Genomic DNA, 17,766 nt, shown 5'->3' with positions numbered 1-17,766 from the left:
CGCGCCCATTTGTTGACTCCTAGTTTAGTTTATTCTGAACACATTGTTGCCTTGTCTGACTTGAAATGTAAAAGTTCAAATGTATTATTTTACAACATAAAACCTGATTTTTGCATCTCTGGCGCTGTAGGCACTAGATATTATTTGATAATTCATTGCATGGGCCAAACAGTAAAAATAACCATGAACTATTTGATTAAATAAATTCATAGTTTCAGCACTAGTCAGTAATTAAAATAATTGATTCACCAATAACAAAAGGGCCACATTCAAATTCATACTTCTGCACACTGAAAAGGGAGAAGTTTTCAACTTCCACTGCAAATCGAATAAAACTATTTACAAATGAGAAGCGAGCATCCTACACTGACGGAAACAAGTGCAGTACAGTAATTAGAGAGCATTTTTTATGTTTGCTTGTCCGTTTACTCGGCTACAATAATTTAGGTTTAGCCCATTGCTAATCTCCCTAAAAACCGAAAATAAATACCAAATGATAATCCCAGCATGGCATAGAAAACCAGAGATGAATCCCAGCCATCCCCAAATATGATAGACAAGAGAGGAGTGGACAGCCCGCATTAAGAGTCTGTTTATTTCATACCGTAATAAAAAAAATGACTCCCGCGATCCATCCTTTCGATATATTATAATACAGATGCAGAATTGAAAGTTTATTATTTTAAACAGCCTAGTAATATACAAGAAATAGATAACTACTTGGAAACTTTCAAAGCATGTCCTTAAAACAGGACATGACGCGGGGCCCCGCCCCTCCGGTCCTGAACCGAGCGCCCGGCGGAGGGGGCGGGGCTTCAGCTGTACGGGGACGAGGGTGGGTGGGGGTGGGGTTCAATAAATAAACAAACAAAAATGAATGGATAGAATGGATTTAAGCATACCGATCGACCCCTTCCCCTCCCCACGGGACACCGCTCTATCCACACGTCCGCAGTAGGGAACTAAATCTCAACAAAGACAAATCGAAACTACTCCATGAATATTGAACTCGGGGGATGGGTTGGCCGCCGAGACGTACAACGACGATTCAGAGTGGGGGCGGGGCCTGGGAGGGGGAGGGGTGTCAACAGCAGACAAGACAAATCCCAACTCCCTCGTTCTGCAGAGTTTGTCTGTGGAGTGTTGTTAGTGTGGATCTTCTAGTTTGAATCGTCGGTCACTTCCTGTCCTTCGGGGTCAGAGAACGCTGGTTTGGAAAACACGAGGGGTGGGGGCAGAAAATGGTTGGAGTTCTTTCTGGTCGGTTTGGGTGGGTGGTGGTGGTGGTGGTGGTGGTGATGTGGGGGGGGGGGGGGGGTTGTAAAACGGTTTGCTGCTCAAAACACAAACAGTCCGTGGGGTCGGTTGGCAGCAGGACGTCACTCGTCCACAGTCTCAATCTCGCCCATGTTCAGTCTCTCCGACGCCGCGTTCACGGAGAAACCTGGAGGCGGGGAGACACAAACGGGGATGGTGAAGGTTATGCTTCGCAGTGCTACCACTCTGGGCAGCACAGATTGTGTTTACAGACACATTTTCCTGTTGTCTTCATTCTAACTTTAAAAACGTACATTTAATTCCCTCTTGCACATTTACATTTTCATTATAATCTCCATCTACTGTGAAAACGGAATATCGCGATTTAGACAAGATATCTGATGGCTTTTATAGATAAAGGATGTGGAAAAAGGTGTCAAAACCTCGGACGGGGAGCACAAAATATCAGATCTAGATGGTCGTCAAAAAACATGCATTTCGGAAGGATGTTTTGTCAAGTCGTAAGACTCAAAGTCTTTAACCACAACGAGCCAAGCAGGTTTCATGTGCAAATGTTATGGCAACAGCGTCATTCCGAGCCTGCTTTCGTGTTTCTATGAGCCCTGCAGCTTGCAGGTTGAGATGCTAAACCTGATTCGCACGGTGCACCATGGTCACCACACACATGCTGACGTATCCCTGCCCGGACACGGTGGCGAGAGAGCACGACTGTGGTTCAACACCCAAACCTCTTTGAGGGCAGGGGGTTGTAAGTTGTTAACAGCCCCTACGTGTCGACAGGCACGACAGCTGTGGTTGTGTTTGGCCCATCGTGTAAAGGCGTATCAGAATCAGGATACTGTGTAAACTGCGCTATACAAATCTAACCTGAAATCTAAAAGCTAATCACAGTACAGCACTGCAAAGTGAACACTTTGCAGTGATAACCGTTGAAGGGCTACAGTACTGTACTGTGTCCTAGGGGGAGGGGCCTAGGGGGACAGGGCCTGGGGGGGGGGGCCCACCTAGGAGGCTGGGGTCTGCGCGGACCATCTTCTGCTTTTTCTTCTTCTTCCCTGAGGTGACGGTCTCAAAGCGCGGCTGGTGGGCACTGGTGTGGTTGGACTGGTACGACGAGGAGGAGTCCGTCCCGCCCCACAGAGACTCCACCTGCTGGGGGAACCAGAGGCAGGGTGAGGGGACGGATGGATACATACATACATACATACATACATACATGCATACATACATACATACGTGTCCTGACTCATGCTGGTGGTGGGATGTCTAACAGTGTATTTCAGAGCGGCAAAGTAAGAAAAATACAGTTGACAATTAAAAAAGAACATTGCTATATTGATTTGTAAAAGAAAGAAGAATACACGAATACAAGAATTCAATACACGTATAAGAACAGAAAGGTTACAATAATCTGCCAGCTAATTAAGTCTCGATGATGCTGGAACATCTGTATTGACTTCCAATTCCAATGTCACACCCGCATCATAAACACAACTAACTTACCCTAGCAACTCTGGGAACTACAAATGGTACATAAGAAAATAAAATTAAAAAACAAATGTATATATCAAATGATGGTCACCTTCTTCTGTGACTCCTTGGCCTCACGGGCCTGCTGCTGCTGCTGCTGCTGCTTGAGGGCCTGCTGCTGGTTCTGCGAGGCCTGCTTCTGCTGGTTCTGCTGCGGCGGGGCCGGCTGCTGCTGTGCTTGGTTGCTGTTCTGTTTGGCACGGCGCTCCAGGAACTGCTTGGCAAACTCCTTGGCCTCGGGCGTGTCGCCGAGGTAGGCCCGCACGTAGTCGTGCACCTCGTACGTAGAGTCCACCTCCTTCAGGAAGGACGCGAACGTGGGGACTGGTGGAGGGAGGGAGGGAGGGGATGGGGGAAGAGATTAGCTGGGGTGGTTTGGGACAATGCTACGGTAACATAGCGAACATGGTTGCTCTTACACTACTAACTTAGCCCTGTCGTAAGAAACTTTCTAGGTCAGATATGACCTAGAAAGTTTCTCAAGAATAAAACAATACCAGACCCGAAAATTAAACCGCATTAACTGTAGCTCCAACTCAAGCCACTAGAGGCTGCCAGTGGGAAAACACACATACGGCACGTTTAACAGTGGAGTCAATTCTGCACACAACTTTTAAACACCACCACCATTATAAAGTTCCTCCACTGCGCAGGGCTATGACTCCATACATTTGAGTGCATCAACGCTCTCAAGCGAAACTAAACGGGTTCCACCAAGAGACCCCCCGAGCTGGCACTTATTCCCACCACCAGCCCCCCCCCCCGCGGCGTGCGCTCACCGTCAAGGTTGTTGGCCGTGTTGAGCGTGTGCAGACTCTGCTCGCACCACTGCGTGAAGCCGTCCTGCTGGCTCTTGTTGACCGTCTGGAACAGCTTCAGCAGCTTCTCCTCCTCCTCCGCCGCCTTCTTGTTGGCACGGCTGCTCACAGAGTTGCTGTGTGGGGAGACGGACGGACGGACACGGCGAGACGAGAGCCTTTAGTGAATGAACCTTTTTATGGCGTTGTTTTTGTTCGGGGGGGGGGTGTGTTAGTCGATAAAGGGAAAAGAGTAACGTCTAATTGTGGAACGTGCTTGTGGAGAGATCGGAACATTGGAAATATTCTACGGCTCTGTGATTATGTTTTTGTTTTCCCAATTAATTAATGATGTGTCGAAGATATGTCGTGTATGGTGAAGATTACACACACACACGCTCACACTTTCATCACATGCAGAGACACAGGGACCTCACTACAAGCTGAACCCTAAAGAAAATGTGCCGACCACCGGATCCTCCCCCCCTTCCCCTTGCATGACCCCAAGCTACGGTACCTGAGGTTGGCGTTGCTCTTGTTGTTCTTGGGAGTGTTGCCCTTCTTGGACTGCTGCTGGGTCTGGGGGGGCGGCGGCTGCTGCTGCTGCTGCTGGGGCGGCGGTGGCTGCGGCGGGGGAGGCTGGGGAAGCTGGGGGGCGTGCTGGACCTCCTTCACCGCCTCGTCCCAGAAGCCCATGTTGGCGTTCTGGGCGTCGCCCCAGATGCTGCCGGGGTCAGAGCCCCAGTTGGCACCGGAGCCCGGGCTGACGGCGCCCCACACGGAGGAGCTCAGCGAGGGCTGGGAGGAGAGGAAACGGCCCCCAGTCAGCTCGGCCACAGGGACGTTATGACACCTTACCAGCAGTACATGTCGAGAACAAAACAGTATGCCCAGAAGGTGTATCCTTCCACATTCTCAACATATTACCAACAGAAAATATTAAATTACGTTTGATTTGAGCAGAAAGGACCCCATTGGGAACAGACGCACTGATGCACCGCAACAGCCGTACTTCATCCATTAGGGCTTTCAGTGTTACACAAATGAAACACACAAGGGCTTTCAGCGTTACACAAATAAACACACAAAGTACTCGGGACAAATCCAGGCTAGGAGTAGCGGCCGAGGGGAAAGAAGGGAGACAGTGTGGTGGCGGGTGGTGCACGTACAGCTCTGTTCTGGGCCCGGCTGGGCTGCGTGATGGTGGGGTGAGACTGCGGCTGGTGGTCCTTGCGCTGCTTCATCTGCTGCGCCTCCTCCCGCTGGATCTCCAGCAGGGACTTGGTGCCGGCGGGCGGCTTGGACACGCTGCCCCAGCTGGAGGCCTTGGCCTGGGGCTGCTGCGCCTGCTGCAGGGCCTGCTGCTGCTGGAGCTTCTGGAGCTCCTGCTGCTGGCGCCGTTGCTGAGGAGGAGGAGGAGCGAGGGATTAGGTCAGATGGGTCAGGTGCTGCTTTTGAGGTTGTTTCAGGAAAACCTCAACGGATGCGATTCGATTGTGCAAAAAACAACAGGCTAGCGATGTTGACCCGGGACTTGTTTGGGGGGGGGGACATGACGCAAGCTGACATTGAGATTGAAGGTATTATCGGTTGAACCAATTGGTTTTGATTGGTTTTAAGCTTCATCAGAAAGTCACCTTGACTAGGATTGCCCGCTATAAGTACGAATAAACTGTTTAGTGAGTTGGTGGATGCTACGGCCTTGAGAAAAGTGTCAAGTCCGTTCGGAGATCCCCACACTGAAATGAAATGTGCACCGTCATGTGGGGGTGTTTTTTTAAGTGTCACGCATCATTCTCAAATCCAGCGTGTCATGACTGATAGTACTGTGATTCAGTGGCACAGATTAGGTTAACGCCAAAAGACGAGGAGTTAAGCGGCATTACTCATAATCATCTCCCGGCGAGATGGAGAAACAATGTTTTGTTAGATGTTGGGTACCAACCTCCTCCCTCGACAGCTTCTCGCGCTCCTCCTCCAGCTTCTGGATCTCAGAGAGCGACTGGGCGCTCTGGCTCTGGCTGGCGGCCGTGCTGGCGGTGGACTGCTGACCCCACTTTGAGGAGGAGGGAAGCTGGGAAAGGTACGCAGAAACGGCGTGAGTGGGATGGGTGTGAGCAGCACACAGCGTTTCTCTCACACTTCCATGCTCTCCTTTTGATCACGAGCAGATGGAGCTCGGGGGAACCTCTTCCAAGACACGTCATCCTTTTTTAAAGTTCATTCGACAAAGTTACACATTTACATTGAGGGCATTTAGCACACGCTTTTATCCAAAGTGAATTCAAATAAGTACATTGGAGTACAAGAAAGAGAAACAATATCGCTGTCGGTACAGAAAGGATGTTCATAGAAACACGTACCAACCACTAACAATTGTTAGTTTAACCCCTTACCCGTTGACCGCAAAGATAGCTAGGATAAGATGCTACACAAGTACTATCCATTAAGTGCACGGACGTACAACATACAATAAGTGTGTACATTAAGTGCGTACATCGACGCACAACATGGACGGGCATTTTCGGTTACACTCCACAGTGGGAGGGTCCACAACACAAGCCCCGGCGAGGGGGTCGGCATGGCTCACCTTCATATGAGCCAGCTGCTGCTGCTGCTGCTGCTGCTGCAGCCGCCGCAGCGCCTCCTGCTGCTGCTGCCGCTGCCTCAGCAGCTCCTGCTGCCTCAGGAGCTCCTGTTGTTTCAGCACCTCCTGCTGCTGCTTCAGCACCTCCTGCTGCCTCTGAGACTCCTGCTGCTTCAGAGCCTCCTGCTGCCGCTGCGCCTCCTGCTCCCTCTTCTTCAGCTCCTCCTGCTGCTGCTGCTGCTGCTGCTGGAGCAGCTGCAGCCGCACCAGGCTGGCCGCCGCCTCCTCCTCCTCGGCGCGCTTCTCCTCCTCGTGCCGGAGCAGGGCCTCCAGCTCCTCGCGTTTCCGCTTCTCCTCCTCCTGGTCGTGTGGGAAAGATTTAATCGCATTACTATTTGGAGGACAGCTTCAGCCCATCCGCTGGCGATGATTCAGATACAGGTCATTAAGGAGCTGATTGAGGCTAGGGACGTCATGATCAGGCCCAGAACCTTGTGGTTGGGAGGCACAGGCGCCATGCTATTCGACCCCCTATGTCAGGGGTCCTCAACTTTTTATAACTCACGCCCAGTCTGCATATTTGGAATATTTTCAAGGGCCAATAACAATCAGCCAGTTGTGTTGACGCTACAACCAGATAGTCTTACAACACAACTGTGATACACTGTGAACATCAAGCAGATGTTTACACAGTATATCAGATGAACGGTATGCAATAAGCATTTTTATATCAAATGTATTCAAATTTGTAGGCTTTGTTTCTACATCTCTGCGGCCCGGTACCGGTCCGCAGCCCCGGTGAGATGGACCAAAGCCCGGGCAGGGCTGCCCGGCACTGACCTGTTTGCGGAGGAACTCGTCGCGTTGCTTCCGCTCCTCGTCCTCCCGACGCCGCTCCTCCACCCTGCGCAACGCCTCCTCCTGGGCCTGCCTCTCCTCCTCCTGTCTGTGCTGGGCCTCCTCCTGCTCCCGCTGCCTCCGTAACACCTCCTCCTGGAGGACCACACACTGTGCGGGTCAGCTCGCAGCTTCACGTTCAGGGCGTTTTGCAGACCCTTTGGTCCAAAGCGACTGACAATGGTTCATACACGCGTTCACACGACAACGGCATGCCAGCTCGTCAGGAGCAGTTAGGGTTAAGCCCAAAAAACACTGCGAACATCAAAACAGCCGCCCCTATTATTTTCTATGTACAACCCCCACACCGGCGCCGGCTAAGTGCGCACAGGCACTATTCTTAACGCCACTGTCCGATTTCACAGCGTCCCCTGAAAAAGCGCTTTTTTTGCCAAAAGGGGACAAGTTTGCATGCCTGGGTCTTCCTGCTAATGCTGCAGCACGACGCAGCCTATTGGTGCTAGGGGTGGCATTTGACGCGCCGGTCTGTTTTACACTTTAGATGCCTTGTCAGGGACACCTCGTCACTCAGCTAGGAGGAGCCGGGGATCGAACCAGCAACCTCCCGGTTACAAGTGAACCCGCTCTACCTACTTAGGTAGCCTACCCCGGCCCATCACGGTTAGAGCTGCGCCAGGAAGTGTCTGTCTAGCCCCGCGGCGCTACATGGGGGAGGAAGTGGTTTCGGATCTCACCTGTTTGTGTCGAACCCGCTCCTCTTCCTCCAAGCGGTTGCGCTCCGCCTGCTGCCGGGCCCGCATGGCCTCCTCCAGCCGCTTTCGGTCCTCCTCCTCCCGCTTGGCCCTCAGCTCTGACTCACGCCGCTCCAGCTCCGACTGGTGGGGCAGAAGAGGTGTTGGTATGTCTATAGAGCATGGCTGACCATTAGGATAGAGTTCTGCATGTTTGTAACTACAATAACAACAACAACACCGCGTGTTTGTGACGACAAGGTGTCTAACTGAATGAAACAATCCCATTTCTACTTTTTTTTATCTTATGTTAACAACCGATAAAAAAAAGACTCAACGAGAAACAAGAGCCAATGAGAAACAAGGGAACAGTTGCACACAAAGCACTTACCTTTGCAGCCTTGGCCTTCTCTATCTGCTGCATCTGTTCGATGGTGGGAGCCTGAGCCATGGAGTCGATTGGCAAGTCCCATACACTGCTGCCGTCCCACGCTGCAGGAGCAACACAGAGGGGTTGATACATCACGTAGTCACGGCATCCGCTAACACTTTAATCCTTTGCCTACGACTGAGTGGAGTGAGCTTAAATAAACGAATACAATCTCACAAAGTCCCCTCAGTTTCCCACCCCCCAGAGAGTACTCGAGGTGACTCACAGCCCGGTACATTCTGTTGGAGGTTGGGTGTGCACGAGGCCTGAGACGAGGGGTTCTGCATTTCCCAGACGGACCCAGGTATCGACTCAGGTACCGACACCGGTATTGACAGAGACCGGGTGACAGGAGGTAGGAGGCTTTCAGACGCTCTGTGCAAAAAAACAACAACAAAACAATCAACGAAAATAAACCAAATCAGGTAACCGACCGCTTCAACAAAAAAAACACAAGCAGACATTGCTGTCCCTTCGCCGACCTCGAGGTAAAAGTCTGAAACAGGTTACGTGTGTGTCTGCTTGCATGCAGTGCAGTTTATCTCTGGGTTAGCCTACCTTAATTTGAGGGCCTGGTATTGCTGTAGCAGGACGTTGATCTGCTGCTGCTGTTGCTGCTGCTGCTGAATAGGGGCGGAGCTGAGGGCTGCAGCCTTCTGCTGGGCGAGAGCCTGGGCATACTGTTGCCTGGAGGAGCACAGCAAGAGGGGACAGTCAAGGTACATCATGTTTGAACCCCAACGACGGACTGTGGAATAGGGCCTTCCCTTTGCAAGGGAAGGGAACATGGTGGACCGAGGCCATCAAGGGATGACAACTTTCACTGTGTCTGCTTTGTAAAGTTGTAGCCGACATATGACCAAGAGCGAAGCCAATCAATTGTTTCAAACTGTCAAACGGGTTTATTATCGAGCTATACAAAATAGCAGGTGACGCTAAACCGCCATGAATATGACTGTTGTACTTTACAGGTAGTGTGTAATGGTTCAGGGGTTGAAGAGGTACCTGATGAGGTACTGGTACTGTAGCTGTTGCAGCTGATAGAGGTTGAGCGCTGTGAGCTCCTGGTGTCTCTTTAGTCTCTCCTGGTCACCGTCTGCCTGCTTCGCAAAAGCACAAACAACACTGAGTTAACAAGCTGTACATTGGTTCACTGGAGATGGATTTTACCGTTGACAAGAGATTGCGGACTGCTGTTGACATTGATGCATGCTGAATGTTAACTTGGTGCAGTGCAGATAAAAATAAATAAAAAGCTTCCTCCAATATACGTTTCCTTTTAGTTTGACTCACAATGTCCCTATACATTTGAAACTACTAAGCCCTCGACTAAAACCAACTCGGATGCCTAGTCCAAACCACTGAAATAGTTTCAACAGCTCCAGATCATCCAATGTAGTGTAACCTATCTGTAATTTAAGTGGAGCTTTACACCAACTAGAGGCCAGGGCTAGTACTGCAGAGACGCTTGCTAACATAACCACATAAATGGTAAAGCCTGGCTCCTCATAAGACAAGAAGGCGATGGATGCTCTGTGACGCGGTGCGGCGGGGCCAGTCACCTGGAGAGGCGGGGGAGCGGCGCCCGAGGCAAAGGGCACCCGGCCCCACATCTTCATGATCTCCCCCAGGGGCTGGAAGACGTCGTCGCAGCCCCTCTTCACCAGCAGGCTCATGGTGAAGTAGCCCGCCTGGAACCATTCCGTCATCTCGTGGTTACTGAACGGACCTGGAGGAGACGGACGGCAGGGGGGGAGAGGGACGGGGTTAAACACACACACATCAGATGCCGTGCACTTAGTTAGAAATACAAATATCCATGTCAAATGTTTCGTTGTTTTATACTAACGAAGCAGGTAAAGGCGCACTATTCATTCACTGAGCATGAACTGTTTTGAGAACTGTCTCAGCCGTCTTACTGTTATATCCAAACTTTTAACAGTGTTGATTTGAAAACCTTTCCAGAGACTTTTCTAAGAACGCTGGTCTCCAGACAGGCTGTTTAAGCGTGCCTCCCCACAGGGAAAAGTTCACAAGTGAATGCAAAGTTTGTGTTCAACGTTAGACAAACACGCGCTCACAAATCGCAGCCACAATCATAAAACTAAATGAAGTGTCACACCCCGTCCACCTGGATTTCACCTAGCTTTCTGAGACTAGTCTCACAAACATGCAAACTGTCTTAACCGTTAAATCTCTAATCATCACGAGATTACGGTACCTGGGCGACAACTCAAATGTCTTATTCTCAACATCAGCTCTCTGACCACGGGCCTCGTGGTCCCTCACCTTGCATCTCCCCCTGGGGGTCCTTGTAGAACCACTTGAGGGCAGCCTCGTGGGTGAGGGGGAAGCCAGTGGACTTGGCCTTCTCCTTGGCCGCCAGCCTCTCCTCGTCCACACCCCCTTCCTGGAGGTAGGCCACCATTTTTTCAGCCTCCTAGATGACGACATTTTTCAGTTCATAAAAATATTCAACTTCTGCGTCGCTCAATGTGGTTTGGTAGAATGAGAACGCACGTGGGATGATTTGATTTTAGTAAAAGCTGTTTATGGATAGGTCTGCCCAAGGTTTGGGCAGTTCTGGGAGTTATATCGTGGGTGTATGGCAGCACCGGTGTGAGCGCTCTCATTGGACACAAGACCCAAAGTTCCAATGAAGACACACAACTTAGTAGCCTACTTTAATGATCATGAAACTAAAAAGGTGGTTTGTACATTGGGCAAAGTTTCTCTACTAACCTATAACAGCATGCTGTTATAGGTTAGTAGCGCTATTCAAGAGCATGCAAATAAAAAAATACACTGTTCTGAATGACCGATCGCCAGAACAGGATAAAAGCCAGATATGCTGATCTTCCATCAGACCAAGTGTATAAAAAACGCTTAAGGCCTTTTTGAGGCCAAGCTGCATGCATACTCTCCCTGTTGCTCCATGCCACTCTTTTATTTGGTCGTTAATGTTTTTTTTAATTTTTTATATATACATATATATATTGATTTGTTTGTTCTATATTTCCATTCTCACAACATTACAGAGTCTATAATTTTATTCAAAACATTGTCAGCTATTGTAACTGAAGAAAGTGAACTTGTTCTTCATTTGTTTAGTTTTCTTCTAATAGAACCGATAAAGTACCGGATTGATAACAAGTGCCGTTAAGATCTTACCGATGCCCATCCCTACTGCAGACACAGATTAGCAGCCAGCTCACCTGCTCAAAGTGTTTGAGTCCTTCGTCTTCGTCAACGTCGTGAGGCACGATGATGGGCCGGCCGATGGCCGCCATCATGCTGGCGAAGGGCAGGGGATTGGCCATTGCCATGGGAACCTCCATGGGCTTGGGGTGCCTCCGCTGGACAGAGGGCGAGGGGATGGAGACGTCTGCTGCAAGGAACAGGTCGGGGAAACCGTTATTTATTTGGTAGAGAAATGTGACATGACCACAACAAAAGACTTGAGTCAAACAAGTGAGGTGAAGGGAACCCAAACCCACCTGCGAGGGTGGTGGCGATGTGGGACATGGGTCGGGGGTCCAGCATGCTGTTGGCCAGGGGGACATGCAGGGGGGCTTTGCTGGGCTCTGGTCGCGGGCCCGGAGGAGATCGCCTCTCGCCGACCCGCGCCGCACCTCTCTCCGTCTCCTCGGCCCGGCCCGGCTGGCTGGGGGCGGGGGCCTGGCTGGGCCCCTGGGGGCGCGGGGCCGGTGGAGCGGAAACCGGAGGCTCCTCCGCCAGCCTGGCCCGCTCTGAAAGGAAAGGCACAGCCGGGAGGAGAACAGTGGCACTGGGTTAGAGGGCCGTTGAGTGGCAGGCAGGGGCTGGGGTCACAGGACAATGAGGGTTGAGGCAGAAAATGTCAAAGAAAGTTACAAAACAATGTGTGAAGAGGCTGGAAATGCCTGTGGGTGTGCATTATAAAATGGGATTTGAATGCTTCCAGGGAAACCGAATAAGGCTTAAGAACATTGACACCCAAAATGACTCCAATACAATTGCCTCTTGATTGAAGTAATGATCCAAAAGGTTGGCAGGTTGGTTCTGAAAAGGTGATAACCTGGGATAGAGACCCATGGAACTGACCTTCTTTCCTGTCAGTCTCTCTTTTGGCCCCATTTTGCGTTTCTTTGGTCTCCGGCGGCTGACTGTCCTCTTCCTCAAGACCCTCGTCACACTCCTCCAGGGGCCTGAAGTCCAGCTCCGCTTCCTCCAGGATGGGCTCCTTGGAGGCTTTCTGACAACACAAAGCAGACTGGAAGTAAGGCCTCTGAAACAAGAAGGCAAAGACAGAAGTAAATCCACTGTGAAAACAATGGATACAAATACAATCCAAAAACGAAATCTGTTCAAATCCAGCAATGTCAAAGTTTTGTCAAGTGACGACAATGGTGTGAAGCCTGTGTGAGCATTTGCCCCAAGCGTTAATAAAACTGATAACTAAAACAAACTAATGATACCAGCTTTGAAAGCATGTGGAAACGCTTAGCATGTAACAGCCTCACAGGAGTGAGCTAACAGGATTTAGTTTAAAATTTCACCAGTGACAACAAAACTTGACATCTCCTTTTCATTTACTAATCCCTCTCCCGTCCACTCAGATGTCAAGCAGGCCTGGCTTGGGTCGGGCCAATGACAACCGTTAATATAATATTGGGCGGGTTAAAGATGATGACAGAGCAGAGAAAACCGGTGCTGCATTTGTATGAACTTGGTGCCTGCTCTATCCAAACGGGTCCAGAAGCATTTTTGTCTGTGCCCGTTAATAACACCAAATGATGTGTGATATTCAGGTCAAGCCCTTTATATTTACATGTGCTCTGGCAGCAAATCGAAAACAGAAGGTGAGGATAGCTTTTTTTTATTTTTATCTTTTAAGTGTTAATCAGTCCAAAAGCATATTGACGGTTTCTACTTTAAGGTTAGGCGTGTCCCTATCTGATCTTGGCCATGATCTCATCCAGAACATAGCGCCGGTGTCAACACCTGGACAGCCTGACGCGTGGGACCGGGTTAGGGTTAGGGTCGAGCGTACCCGAGTCCCCACCTTGAGCGAGAGGAAGGCTCCAGACGAGTCAAAGGTGCCGGTCTCCTCCTCGGCGTCCTCCAGGCACCACTCGGGCAGGCTGTCCCTCTCGTCCTCCAGGCTCCCGCTGCCCGACCGTGGCCGGCGGTAGCCACGCTCGTCTTCCCTGGCGTCGAACGGGAAGCGGCGCCGCTGCTGTTGCGGAGGCGCCTGCTGCTGCTGCTGATCCGGGTGTTCCCGCCACGCGGCCGCCCTGGCGATGTCTGGGGAGGAGGTCATAACGTGACTCAACGACTCGAACAACAATGGTCACCTGAACGGGCTTAACAGGTGTGCAAACATAACAAAATAGTTTGCATGTTTTTAACATGAGTCACTCCAATACCCAAAGCCCTTCTGTTGATCTGTGCGGTCGTTCTCGCTAGCGCCAAGATAGGGTGCTCCTAGCGATCAATCATTAAGAACCATCTAGTCCGTTGGACCATACCAATCATTGGTATTGATCGGGAACAATACCATGCCTACTTGTGCTGTAGGCACCATCCTCACCATTCTGATCATCGCGAGAGCAACGCCAGTTCTCACTCTCCGAGCGCGTGAAGTCGTGCTTCCTGGGCAGGACAGGTCCCACCTCCTCGTAGTTTGCGCGGACTGCAGGGAACACAGACGAGACGTTTTAACCTTGGCATGCCTTGAGGAAGGGTGTCGTCTCTCTGGCCCTGGTCGGTTTTGTTGTCCAATGCATGTCACCGTTGAAAGGTGGATTTGTTTCTATCTGAGCTACACTTGAGTACAAGAACTTTCTTCTTACAAGGGAAAAGGTTTGCACAAGGCCACACTTACTATGATTCATTGGAAAATGGGCTGGAGGGGCTTCTGCAAAGTCAACAAAGAGAAAAACAAATACTTTCATAAATATATATCTGGCTTAGAAAACCTTGCATTTGACAATATGGTATGACATTAAGAATACTGGTTATTCAAATAGAAAATAAACACCAACCTGGGTCTTTCCTTCCTGGCTTTTCAAATCTTCTGTCTCCCCTAAAATGGAAAATAAAAATAATGGAAAGGGTTTTAGGATGAGGTGAACTTCATTCATACCAGAGAAAATTACAACCAACGCAAGATAGAATACAAATAAAGCAACGACACAAATATCTTAACGCAACAAATAATTCTCCTCGAGATATGGTATTAAGGAACCAGTCGGAAATCCAAGACGTGCCTCTCTTCCCAGCTCTGGGAACGGTGCATCTCCCGGGCACCCCGGCCGAAGCCTCCCTCAACATCGTCAAAACTTCTTTGGTAAAAGCCTCCATCTCCCCGACCCCGACCTGCAACACAAGCCCACGTTGAACAAATCACACAAGGACTCGGGGCCAGACATGTTCAACAATCAAAATCGCCTATGCACATTCACAGTCAAACATTACTTAATTGATGCTTATAAATTGCGTTGTTCCAATTCGTCATCTTCCAATTGTCGGGTCAACGGCAAACTCACTCATGGCATAATGCGTGTAGCACCCCGACATGAGCTCACCTCTACCCCTCGAGGTGCTCCGACCCCTGGGCGCTCCTACTATCGGACCCCCTCCTCTCCCCGTCAGCCGGAGGACAGCCGAACTGTTTACAGACATGGAAAAATTTCTCTGCATAGGAAAAGTGAGAAAGACAGCAGTTTCAGTGAGTACTTTGGCCAAAGGGGACACATTGTAAATACGTGTTTACAATGTGGCATGGGGAAACCTCCTGCTGAGGGACTCCCCTATACAAAAAACCTTTTACCTGTTCTTCCTCCGTAAAAGACACGAGGGCTAGCGGGGGTAAAGGTTCCTCTTGTAAGATAGGCAAAAGCTCCTTGTCATGTAGGTCTATAGGGATCTAGAAGGCAAAACAACAACAATGACATCAGTGCAATAAACCTTTGGAATGCACACACGTTTCTCCAGTTCAACCCCTTCTCCTCACCTCTTTATCCTTTACGTAAAGTGCTAACATTTCTTCTCTCCCGTAGCGGTAGTCTGCAAGTTTATACTTTGGCAATGCAGGCGAGAGGGGTGGGGAGGATGCAATGATATTGCTGTTCCCACCGCCTCCACTGCCACCACCACCTCCGGACAGGGCACGGAGCCTGTGGAGAGGAAGGAGAAGTCATATCCAGAACACATGCAAGGAAGTAGGGGGGGGACACGCCATGCTGAAGGCCAAGTAAGCTTAACGTTTATGTAACCAAAAGTGTAAAACATTTTGGAGTACCAGTTATACATAATAGTATTAATCATTTTTGGTCGAGTTTAATTATTATAGCAAAATTAAAAATCAAAACAACAACAAAACATCTATCCAAATCTGGAAATGGTCACTTACCATTCTGGTCCAAAGTTAAGTGTCTGGGTTTCAGCCATTCTTCCCTTAAGTTCTAAAAACATGAAAAGAACAAATATATATTAAATGTTTACAGTATATACATTGATTCTCACCGCACATGACATGAATCTCTGTCTTCCTATATATATATAGTTTTAGAGGACTTACTCATAGCCTAGAGAGAATATCCATACAGAAAAAAATAGACAGAATAGAATTTGCAAATGGTAACGTTGTATAACAAAAAAGGAACATAATAATATTTTTGGTCACAGCTCATTCCATAAGATCCCTGCCCTCTTCAATACAAATATACAAATGCAATCCTCCGATGCTATTTTCGGAAGCTTCCTACTACAAGAGGGTTTGCCGGAGACACCTGTAAATGACTAAACGGGTTCCTTACGAGTTTGTACTTCAGGGTATAAAAACGAAGCTATATTATGTGATGATGGAACGATTCGGATTTGGGGAACTTAGTTTATTGTCGCACACAAAGTATTCTCCCTACTGTCACAACGATGCATAAGGCAAGGCCGTTTGCACAGGCTGTCTACTTGTCACAATCAAAGGGCGACGGAAACATTCCTCGACACTGGTTTTGCGTGAGCGTACGTCCTGACCGTCAAGTCGGAGAGCCACGTGTAGCTCACCAATACACCCCACAGGTCATCCCACTGACTGTCTAAAGCACATTCTCTCTCTGAAATCCAAACTTCCACTTTGGTCTCACCAAACGAAACATCACACTAAACGATTAGATAACTGCATACTTTAGGGTGTCTGTTGTCGTTGACGACTGCGACGTCCACTTTCCTTTAGTGTGCCAAATAAGGAAATACTTGCGCCAGCTTTATTTATGTTCTAGAGACAATACGTCGGCCACTAAAGGTCATGTCTGAACTGGCTGTTCAGAAACACTAAGAGAATGCCAGCTTGATGTTGGACTACGAAGGAGACTTAATTACTACATAAAAGGCATGTCATATATTATGCCAAGAATAGCTACCTAGCGTTAGCCCTTTGGATAATGTTAGTATCCTGGAAATATAATGGGTGAAAGGCTATAAACAGGACAGTAATAGATAACCTAGATCCCCTTACGTTACTCCAACGCAGTAATGAATGCACTGATATTAAATGTACAGACAGCATTGCTGGCACTCGCAGTAAACCAGTTAGTCTTAGGTAGCATGCAGTTGCGTTACAACCATTGAATGTCAACCCACTTGGCATTAATTCACGACAAAAGGCGATAATTCACCGTTAATGGTGGTCGAGCCAAGTCATTGTGGGGGTATTAAAGGGACGGAACGATTTGATTTAAGTTACTTTGCAACATGCTTGCAATCCACTGCTCGGTGTGCTAGGCTAGGCTAAAGGTTAGCTCCAATCTAGGAAAAACGAGTGAGAAAGGCGACGCTGAGCCCACCTACACACAGCATGTCATTAAACATACACTGAAGTGTTACGAATTGGGCGATTTTAGCAAATGCTATGCCATGCCGGGATTAAGCATTCATATCGCGATGTCATGATGTAATCCTCCACCTCGGCACTTGTAGTCAACGAGTTACCATAACTTGCTAAGTGTTAGCCTTCTACATGCGGCCTTCGCCCAGCCGAAGTCCGCAACCCTCTTCCTGGCCACCACACCCCGCACGCCGCTCAACGCAACGCGGCCTCGGAGAAACTCGAGGGCGGTGATTCAAGGCCAGGTTAAGCATAGTGTTATAACAACATTCGTAAACATCCCGGATTCGTAAAGTGGTGGCTGTGCAGTAATATAGTTTGCTTTATTTTACAGATAAACTCCACACGGGCAACGGATAGTATAATTAACTTCCACTATCTTACCTCTGCTTGTTCTGACAGCACAGGGTTTGTATTCGAGCTGTGTGGCTCTCTCTCGGTTTTCCACAAGATGGCTGAGTCCGGGTCACATGACACATAAAGCCCGTATGCCATGGAAAGATTTGCTGACTGCTACCTTTCGCACCGTGGTGGAAAACTAAACTTAAATTAATTAATTCACGTTTCAGGTTGTTTTTCGTGATCCCTTTTTGCTCTGTGATTTTGAAACTAGGGTGTGTCATTTGTGTTAAAATGTTTTTTTATTTGGAAACTGTATTACACATGCACATTATGTCCATGCATTG

The 17,766-nt window shown here is 49.1% G+C and overlaps 1 protein-coding gene across 14 annotated transcripts; it reads right to left on the bottom strand.

The window, feature by feature from the left end:
* Positions 1 to 661: 661 nt before the first annotated feature.
* On the bottom strand, positions 662 to 17,530 carry gigyf2 (GRB10 interacting GYF protein 2; the record flags this gene model as incomplete). Of its 14 annotated transcripts, none has more annotated exons than XM_084481002.1 (29): positions 662 to 1,444; positions 2,283 to 2,430; positions 2,861 to 3,132; positions 3,588 to 3,742; positions 4,123 to 4,403; positions 4,775 to 5,008; positions 5,551 to 5,679; positions 6,196 to 6,552; positions 7,033 to 7,200; positions 7,785 to 7,925; positions 8,173 to 8,273; positions 8,438 to 8,586; positions 8,770 to 8,898; positions 9,217 to 9,314; positions 9,774 to 9,940; positions 10,501 to 10,651; positions 11,427 to 11,599; positions 11,709 to 11,960; positions 12,295 to 12,478; positions 13,244 to 13,497; positions 13,784 to 13,885; positions 14,078 to 14,110; positions 14,238 to 14,278; positions 14,463 to 14,571; positions 14,781 to 14,889; positions 15,026 to 15,121; positions 15,209 to 15,371; positions 15,608 to 15,659; positions 17,465 to 17,530. In XM_084481002.1, 28 exons carry the CDS (start codon positions 15,643 to 15,645, stop codon positions 1,380 to 1,382), a joined length of 4,299 nt encoding a protein of 1,432 aa, XP_084337128.1. In that variant the 3' UTR covers positions 662 to 1,379. The 14 variants fall into 14 exon arrangements, with proteins under 14 accessions (XP_084337128.1, XP_084337122.1, XP_084337119.1 ...); XM_084480996.1 differs by having other exon boundaries at positions 7,033 to 7,185; positions 9,217 to 9,311; positions 11,427 to 11,596; positions 12,295 to 12,445; positions 13,256 to 13,497; XM_084480993.1 differs by having other exon boundaries at positions 14,078 to 14,120; positions 14,239 to 14,278.
* Between the last annotated feature and the right edge of the window lie 236 nt (positions 17,531 to 17,766).

This window comes from Micromesistius poutassou (genome assembly GCF_964030765.1).
Source record: "Micromesistius poutassou genome assembly, chromosome: 16".
NCBI classification, from domain to species: Eukaryota; Metazoa; Chordata; class Actinopteri; order Gadiformes; family Gadidae; genus Micromesistius; species Micromesistius poutassou.
Note: the sequence above shows the minus strand (reverse complement) of the source record. Positions and strands in the feature narration are given on the sequence as shown.